The 8,982-nt window shown below is 69.3% G+C and overlaps 1 protein-coding gene across 1 annotated transcript in view; it reads right to left on the bottom strand.

Moving 5' to 3' along the window:
- LOC123349812 (ryanodine receptor 1-like) overlaps window positions 1–8,982 on the bottom strand; it is a 119,414-nt gene continuing 110,432 nt past the window's right edge. Inside the window, 14 exon segments of the mRNA XM_044988008.1 lie at window positions 1–399; window positions 811–862; window positions 1,189–1,289; window positions 1,464–1,528; window positions 1,938–2,094; window positions 2,258–2,392; window positions 3,234–3,380; window positions 3,896–3,956; window positions 4,223–4,353; window positions 5,222–5,264; window positions 5,663–5,793; window positions 6,643–6,882; window positions 7,268–7,354; window positions 7,457–7,634. Of these exon segments, the coding sequence (XP_044843943.1) occupies window positions 304–399; window positions 811–862; window positions 1,189–1,289; window positions 1,464–1,528; window positions 1,938–2,094; window positions 2,258–2,392; window positions 3,234–3,380; window positions 3,896–3,956; window positions 4,223–4,353; window positions 5,222–5,264; window positions 5,663–5,793; window positions 6,643–6,882; window positions 7,268–7,354; window positions 7,457–7,634 (1,624 nt within the window). The 3' untranslated portion in view covers window positions 1–303.

Here is an 8,982-nt window from a genome sequence, read left to right as displayed (position 1 = left end):
CAGCTATAAAAAGGCACTTGGGATCAGCCCCCCCCCCCAGGAACACCCACAGGCAGAGACCGGGGGGATCAAGGTGGGCCCAGGGGGTGTCAGCGACAGCCCAACCCCCACCTGGCCTCTGCCCCACACTCTGCCCCCCCGGGTGGGTTCAGTGTCTGGCCCTGCCGGGGGGAGACGCCGGCAGGAGGGGTCGTGGGGGGAGATTAGCAGCAGCGGTGCCCCCCCGAGGACCAGCCGCCCCCTAGCCCTGGCGCCCCCCAAGGGGGCACTGGGGGGGTCTGTGCTGGGGGGGGGCAGGCGTCCCTAGCCCAGCTGGTCTTCGTATTGCTTGCGGAAGCAGTCGCCGGCGGGGAAGAAATCCCAGCAGCGCTCCTGGTACATCTTCCAGACGTAGGACTCCTGCGGGGGGCAGGGGGGTTAGGGGGCTGGGGGGCAGCTCCCTCAGCTACACCCCAATCCTTACCTGGGGCAGGTGGCCCCTCTCAGAGCCTAGGGGTCAGACCCGCAGGATCCTCCAGCCCGTATCCCCGTCCTCCGTGGGGCCGACCCACAGGATCCTCCAGCCCGTATCCCCCTTCCCCCCCGTGGGGCCGACCCGTGGGATCCTCCAGCCTGTATCCCCCTCCCCCCCCGTGGGGCCGACCCGTGGGATCCTCCAGCCCGTATCCTCCTCTCCCGCCCGGTGGGGCCGACCCACGGGATCCTCCAGCCCGTATCCCCCTCCCCCCACCTGTGGGGCCGACCCACGGGATCCTCCAGCCCGTACCCCCCTTCCCCGTACCCCCAGCTCCCTGGTGTGGGGGGGCTCACCTGGCCCGTGTGCTCCGTCTCGTCCTTGTTGATGAGATACATCAGGAAGAACCTGGGGGAGCGAGGGGGGGGGTCAGATCCCAGGGGCTCAAGGCACAGCCCCCCCCGTCCCCCCCAATTTAACCCCATGAGCATCACACACTTGGGAGCTGCAGGGCCAGGAAGGGGTTAACATGCCCCAGGTTTTTGGGGGGTGGAGGGGGCAGGGCCCCGCAGTCACACAGAGATAGCCCCACCCCTGCCTCTCCCAGGCCCCGCCCAAGGCTCCGCCCCTGGTCTTGCCCCACCCCCTGCCCCCCATGATCTTGGCCCCGCCCCTGCCTCTCCCAGGCCCCGCCCAAGGCTCCACCCCCTGCCCCAGGCCCCGCCCCCGCTCACATGTAGTTGGCCAGGTTGTGCTCCTCCAGCGTGTGGCTCTCGAAGCCGTGCGGCGTCGTGTCGAAATAGTCGCTGCCGATGCCGCAGATGAAGCACTTGGTCTGTGGGGGGGGGGCGCAGGGATGAGAACCCAGGTGTCCTGGCTCCCCCTCCCCCCTCTAAGGGGCAGGGTGGGGATTGGCTAGGGCTCAGCGCCGGCCCCCCAGACACGGAACCCACCCGGGGGCTGAGCCGGCCGCTCCCACAGACCCGGTACGGGTGGGGGTGTCACTCACCTCCATGTCCTCCTTCACCTGCTCCTGCTGGTCGCGCAGCTCCCCGAAGGCGTCGATGATCAGGCCTGGGCAGAGAGAGGGGGTGAGGGCCCCCCGAGTCGCCTGGGGGGCAGCCTACCCAACCCCCCCCACGCAGGAGCGGGGGCCGGCCCCCCCTCACACCCCTGCGCCCACAGCTGACATGGTGCCCCAGGCACAGCGTCCCGTCCCGTCCACCCCCCGAGCCTGGCACCCCCACCCTGTTCACCCCCCATGGAGCCCCCAGCCCAGCGCCCCCACCCCACTCACCCTCATGCAGCCCCCAGCTCAGCACCCCTCCTGGCTCACCCCCCCACCCAGCGCCCCCACCCCACTCACCCCCCATGCAGCCCCCAGCCCGGCGCCCCCACTCCATTCACCCTCCAGCCCAGCACCCCCGCCCCACTCACCCCCATGCAGCCCCCAGCTCAGCCCCACTCCCGGCTCCCCGCTCACCCTGGATGATGGCCAGCAGGATGACAATGACGAAGAAGAAGAAGGTGATGTCGAACACCACGCGGTAAAGCTCGTACTCGTCGCCGGCCGGGTCCTCGATCTCGTCTCCGATGCCCCCGCCCGCCCGCACCCCCACGTACATGTGGAACAGGTAGCACTGGGGGGGAGACACAGTGGGGTGAGGGGTGCCCGACGGGTCAGACGGGGGGGACCTAGAGGCCTCCCCTGGAGCCATCAGAGCAACCCCCCCCCATGCACAGGGCAGTGGATCCCCAGGACAAGGTCCCCCCCACCCCGGAGTAACCCCCCCCCCCGCTCACCGTCATCATGTCGTCACATTTCATGTCCGGCTCGTCCTCGTCCTCGCTCTTGTTGTAGAACTTGCGGAAGAAGTTAAAGGCCACCACGGTGTAGAGGTAGACGACCACGGCCAGCAGCCCCACCGTCATCGCCAGCTGGGGGGGCACGGGGGGGCTGGTACTGCCGCCTGAGAGAGCCCGGCCTGCCCCCCGCCTACCCCCCCACCCCCATCGCCCACTGGGGGGCTGGTACTGCCGCCGGAGAGAGCCCGGCCTGCCCCCCGCCTGCCCCCCCAACCCCCACCCCTATCGCCCACTGGGGGGCTGGTACTGCCGCCGGAGAGAGCCCGGCCTGCCCCCCGCCTGCCCCCCCAACCCCCACCCCCATCGCCCACTGGGGGGCTGGTACTGCCGCCGGAGAGAACCCAGCCTGCCCCCCGCCCGCCCCCCCACCCCCCCCCCCCATCGCCCACTGGGGGGCTGGTACTGCCGCCGGAGAGAGCCCGGCCTGCCCCCCGCCTGCCCCCCGCCCCCACTGCCCACTGGGGGGGCTGGTACTGCTGCCGGAGAGAACCCAGCCTGCCCCCCCAACCCCCACCCCCATCGCCCACTGGGGGGGCATGGGGGGGCTGGTACTGCCGCCTGAGAGAGCCCGGCCTGCCCCCCGCCTACCCCCCCACCCCCATCGCCCACTGGGGTCTGGTACTGCCGCCGGAGAGAACCCAGCCTGCCCCCCGCCTGCCCCCCACCCCCACCCCCCTCGCCCACTGGGGGGCTGGTACTGCCGCCGGAGAGAGCCTGCCCTGCCCCCCGCCTGCCCCCCCACCCCCACTGCCCACTGGGGGGGCACGGGGGGGCTGGTACTGCCGCCGGAGAGCACCCGGCCGGGCCCCTGCCTGCCTGCCAGCATGGCCCCCCATGCTCATCGCCAGCTGGGGGCGGGCGCCAGGGGTCCCCCGCGTGGCCCCCCCGCCCGGTGCCCCCGGCCCGGCCCCACCTGCTTGCCGTTGTGGGTGACGGAGGAGAGGATGGTGCGCAGCGTCTTGACGCCCATGGCGATGTCCAGCAGGTGGGCGGCGAAGAAGAAGTTGTTGTAGTGGCCGAGCAGGGACATGACCATGTACCAGACCAGGTAGAGGAAGGACTGCGGGGGAGGGGACAGGGGCTGGGACGGGGGGGTGGGGGGGATCCCCAGGTCTCCCCCCAGCTCAGGGCAGGGACGGGCCGCGTGGCTGAGGGCCAGGAGAGACCCAGCCCTTCCGCCGGCACCGCTGTGCCCCTCACCCCGGCATCTGGTCCCGGCCTCCTCCACTCCCGCTGCAGCCGAGCGCAGGACAGGCGCCCTCTGCCCCCCGGCTCCTGCCCCCCTTCTGCCCCGCGGCCATGAGCCCCCCTCGCTGGGCCCCGCTGCCCCCCCGGGTGTCACGACTTCATCCCATGACTCCCCCCCTGGGTCCCACGACTTCCCCCCCTGGGCCCCACGACCCCCCCGGGTGCCACGACTTCATCCCACGACTCCCCCCCTGGGTCCCACGACTTCCCCCCCTGGGCCCCGCGGCCCCCCCCGGGTGCCACGACTTCATCCCACGACTCCCCCCTGGGCCCCATGACCCCTCCCCCCAGGTCCCACGACCCCCCCACCCCAGGCCCTGCACTCACGTTGTTGGTGAAGATGACGCCAAACTTCCAGAGCTGATACTTGATGTCGATGGACGTGATCCTGTGGGAGCGGCAGGGTGAGCCGGGCCGCAGCCCCCTGAGCCCCCCCAGAGCCCCCCCGCTCCCAGAGCCCCCCGGGAGCTTTCCTCCTCCCAGATCCCCCCACCCCCTGAATCTCCCCTACTCCCTGAGCCTCCCACACACCCAGATCCCCCCACCCCCTGAGCCTCCCGCCCCCCGGATACCCCCCGTTCCCTGAGCCTCCCGCCCCCCGGATCCCCCCCCTGCCCCCTAGGCCTCCCAGTCCCACCCCCCCAGCCCCCTCACCACATCAGCAGGGACTTGTCGGGCTGGGGTTTCCTCTCGGTCTGGGCGCTGATCTCCAGGCTGGCCAGGTCCATGCCCAGTAACTCCGCGATCCGCTCCCGCCCGTAGATGTCGCCGTATTTCTCCAGCACCTGCGGAGGGCGGGGGGCAGAGGGAACCCCCAGGGCAAATGCAAAGGGAGAAAGGCCTGGTCCCCCCCACAGCCAGCCAGCCAGGCCCCTGCCCTGGCACCCCCTGGGGGAAAGGCCCCGTGTCCCCCTTCCCCACGCAGGGGCCATGTGGGACCGGCGGCCCCTGGGGCCAGATGGGAGCTGGCGCCCCCTGGGGGAAAGGCCCCGCGCTCCGTCCCGGGGCCGGACGGGAGCCGGCGCCCCCTGGGGGGAAGGGCCCCGCGCCCCGCCCCAGGGCCGGGTGGGAGCCGGCGCCCAATGGGGGAAGGGCCCCGCGTCCCGCCCCGGGGCCGGGTGGGAGCCGGCGCCCCCTGGGGGAAGGGCCCCGTGCCCCGCTCCGGGGCCGGACGGGAGCCGGCGCCCCCTGGGGGAAGGGCCCCGCGCCCCGCCCCGGGGCCGGGTGGGAGCCGGCGCCCCCTGGGGGAAGGGCCCCGCGTCCCGCCCCGGGGCCGGGTGGGAGCCGGCGCCCCCTGGGGGAAGGGCCCTGTGTCCCGCTCCGGGGCCGGGTGGGAGCCGGCGCCCCCTGGGGGAAGGGCCCCGCGCCCCGTCCCGGGGCCGGACGGGAGCCGGCGCCCCCTGGGGGAAGGGCCCCGTGCCCCGCACCTGGGCCGGACGGGAGCCGGCGCCCCCTGGGGGAAGGGCCCCGCGCCCCGCCCCGGGGCCGGGTGGGAGCCGGCGCCCAATGGGGGAAGGGCCCCGCGCCCCGTCCCGGGGCCGGATGGGAGCCGGCGCCCCCTGGGGGAAGTGCCCCGCGCCCCGCCCCGGGGCTGGGTGGGAGCCGGCACCCAATGGGGGAAAGGCCCCGCGCCCGGGTCATTGAGGGACTCACCTTTCTCTTGACGAATTTATCCCAGTAGTTGCTCGGGAAGGACCTGGTGTGGGGAGGTGAGACCCAGTGTCAGGGGGGTTCTGGGGGGGGCAGTGCTCCTCGGGGTCGGGCTCTGCTCCCCCTGCAGGCCTGGGGGTGGGAGGGGTGCAGGGGTAGGCGAGAGGGGCTGGTGGGGGGAAGCCCCCCCAGTCTTGAGCCACCCCAAAGGGCCCAGTGGGGAGATGCTGGTGTGGCGGGATGGACACCGGCAAGTTTCTGCCCCCCTCCCCCCATGCTCAGAGCGGCAGGGTGCAGCTGGGATGGATGGTGGGGGGGGGATCAGGGCGGCCGGGCACTGACGCAGGGAAGGGGCTTCTCCAGAGCCAGGAGATCCAGATCCCCAACCCAGAGACCCGCCCCCGCAGGCCCAGCCCCCCCCCGCAGGCCCAGCCCCCCACGCACGGGGTGTTCAGCACCAGCCGGTCCCACTGGCCCTTGATGTCGTCGTCCTCGGGCTGGTCGGTGATGTAGAGCCCGTCGAACTCCAGCTTGCGGGCCAGCTCCTTCTCCCGCTTGAAAATCACCAGCGGGACCTGCCGGGAGAGGGGGTCAGGGCGTCGCCGGGGGGTCCTGGCCCAAAGGGGGTCAGGGCGTCGCCGGGGGCTCCCGGCCAAGGGGGCTCAGGGCATCGCGGGGGGCTCCCGATGTCACTGGCCCAAAGGGGGTCAGGGCATCGCGGGGGGCTCCCAGCTAAGGGGGGTCAGGGCATCGCGGGGGGCTCCCGGCCAAGGGGGGTCAGGGCGTCGCCGGGGGCTCCCGGCCAAGGGGGGTCAGGGCGTCGCCGGGGGCTCCCGGCCAAGGGGGGCTCAGGGCATCGCGGGGGGCTCCCGATGTCACTGGCCCAAAGGGGGTCAGGGCATCGCGGGGGGCTCCCAGCGAAGGGGGGTCAGGGCATCGCGGGGGGCTCCCGGCCAAGGGGGGTCAGGGCGTTGCCGGGGGCTCCCGGCCAAGGGGGGCTCAGGGCGTTGCCGGGGGCTCCCGGCCAAGGGGGGCTCAGGGCGTCGCCGGGGGCTCCCGGCGTCGCTGGCCCAAAGGGGGTCAGGGCATCGCGGGGGGCTCCTGGCCAATGGGGCTCAGGGCATTGCGGGGGGCTCCCAGCTGAGGGGCCGATGGGGTGTGGGGGGGGTCCTGGCTGAGGAGGGGACACCCGCTGGCCCCTCGGTCTGGGGGGGAGGGGCCATGGCCCAGGGATATGCCCATAGCCTGTGGTAGGCGTGGCCCCATGGCGCATGGGCGGGTCCCTGTGCCAGGTGGGCGTGGCCACGTGGCAGGTGGCTGGACACGGCCCTGGGGCCAGTGGGCGGGACCACGTGGCAGGTGGGCGGGACCACGTGGCAGGTGGGCGGGGCCACGCGGCGGGTGGGCGGGGCTCCGGGGCTCACCTTGAGGCAGTTGTAGCCAATGATGCAGAGGAAGGCGACCAGGGTGTGGGTGATGGACAGGAACCGCAGCGTGGGCTGCATGTAGCCCGTGCTCTCCTCCAGGAAGAAATAGACCACGCTGTCCTCCTCCTCGTCCTCCCCGGCCCCCTCGCCGCTGGCCCCGAAGCCCGAGCCCCCGGCCAGCTCCTCCAGCAAGCCGGAGTCCTCCAGCTCCTCCTCGCCCGGCGGGGAGTCCGACACCTGCGCGGCAGGGACAGCGTGGGGGCGGGGCCGAGGGGAGCCACGCCCCCTCCAACCCCGCACCACGAACCCCCCCAGACCCAAGTCCCAACCCGGGCGTCCTGGCTCCCAGCCCTCCCTGCCCTAACCACTAGCCCCCATTCCCCTCCCAGAGCCACAGATAGAACCCAGGAGTCCTGCCTCCCAGCCCACCCTGCTCTAACCACCAGCCCCCCACTCCCCTCCCACAGTCAGGATAGAACCCAGGCGTCCTGGCTCCCAGCCCCCCTGCTCTAGCCACTAGCCCCCACTCCCCTCCCAGAGCCGGGAGAGAACCCAGGCGTCCTGGCTCCCAGCCCCCCCTGCTCTCACCACTAGACCCCCCCGCCCCCCCCCGGCGCCGGACCTTGTAGAAGAGGAGGATGAAGTTGATGGCGAAGGCCAGGAACAGAGCCAGGAAACGCAGGTTGTAGAAGTTCCGGGACAGGTAGTTCTGGAAGGACAGAGCGGGTCAGCGCCGAGGTGGCTGGGCCGTGGGGGGCCCTCCCCTCCCCGCCCCCCGGCCCGACTCCCCCCTCCCCCAGCCCCACGGTACCAGGAACTTGACCCTCTGGATCTCCAGCTCAGCCCAGAACTCCGAGCTGCCGCCGGCCGGCTCCTCCTTGCGCTCCCGCGGGGTGGCCGACTTCCTCCGGTGCTTCCTCGGGGCCTCGGCCGCCGGCTCCTGGGGGGCCTCCGGCTCCTCCGGCCCTGCCTTCTCCCCGTTCTCCGTGCTGCGGGGGGGGCAGGGGGGGTGGGCAATGCGGGGTATGCACCCCCCACCCTCACGTATCCAACCCCTCCCCCACGCCAAGCCCCTTCCCTTGCCCCAAACTGCCCCCAGCCTGCGGAGCAGCCCCCTCGCTGGGGCAGGGGCACCCTGGTGGGGACGGGTGGGGCAGGCCTGCCCTGCCATTCCCCTCATGGCCTAAGCTACCCAGAACATAAGAACGGCCGTACCGGGTCAGACCAAAGGTCCATCCAGCCCAGTATCCTGTCTACCAACAGTGGCCAATGCCAGGTGCCCCAGAGGGAGTGAACCTAACAGGCAATGCTCAAGTGATCTCTCTCCTGCCGTCCATCTCCATCCTCTGACGAACAGAGGCTAGGGACACCATTCCTTACCCAGCCTGGCTAATAGCCATTTATGGACTTAGCCACCATGAATTTATCCAGTCCCCTTTTAAACATTGTTATAGTCCTAGCCTTCACAACCTCCTCAGGCAAGGAGTTCCACAAGTTGACTGTGCGCTGCGTGAAGAAGAACTTCCTTTTATTTGTTTTAAACCTGCTGCCTATTAATTTCATTTGGTGACCCCTAGTTCTTGTATTATGGGAATAAGTAAATAACTTTTCCTTATCCACTTTCTCAACATCACTCATGATTTTATATACCTCTATCATGTCCCCCCTTATTCTTCTCTTTTCCAAGCTGAAGAGTCCTAGCCTCTTTAATCTTTCCTCGTATGGGACCCTCTCCAAACCCCTAATCATTTTAGTTGCCCTTTTCTGAACCTTTTCTAGTGCTAGAATAACTTTTTTGAGGTGAGGAGACCACATCTGTACACAGTATTCGAGATGTGGGCGTACCATGGATTTATATAAGGGCAATAATATATTCTCAGTCTTATTCTCTATCCCCTTTTTAATGATTCCTAACATCCTGTTTGCTTTTTTGACCGCCTCTGCACACTGCGTGGACATCTTCAGAGAACTATCCATGATGACGCCAAGATCTTTTTCCTGACTCGTTGTAGCTAAATTAGCCCCCATCATGTTGTATGTATAGTTGGGCTTAATTTTTCCAACATGCATTACTTTACATTTATCCACATTAAATTTCATTTGCCATTTTGTTGCCCAGTCACTTAGTTTTGTGAGATCTTTTTGAAGTTCTTCACAAGACCAAAGCAGATTAACTATCTTGAGTAGTTTAGTATCATCTGCAAACTTTGCCACCTCACTGTTTACCCCTTTCTCCAGATCATTAATGACTAAGTTGAACAGGATTGGTCCGAGGACTGACCCTTGGGGAACACCACTAGTTACCCCTCTCCATTCTGAGAATTTACCATTAATTCC

This window comes from Mauremys mutica, chromosome 15 (assembly GCF_020497125.1).
Source record: "Mauremys mutica isolate MM-2020 ecotype Southern chromosome 15, ASM2049712v1, whole genome shotgun sequence".
Taxonomy (NCBI): domain Eukaryota; kingdom Metazoa; phylum Chordata; order Testudines; family Geoemydidae; genus Mauremys; species Mauremys mutica.
Note: the sequence above shows the minus strand (reverse complement) of the source record. Positions and strands in the feature narration are given on the sequence as shown.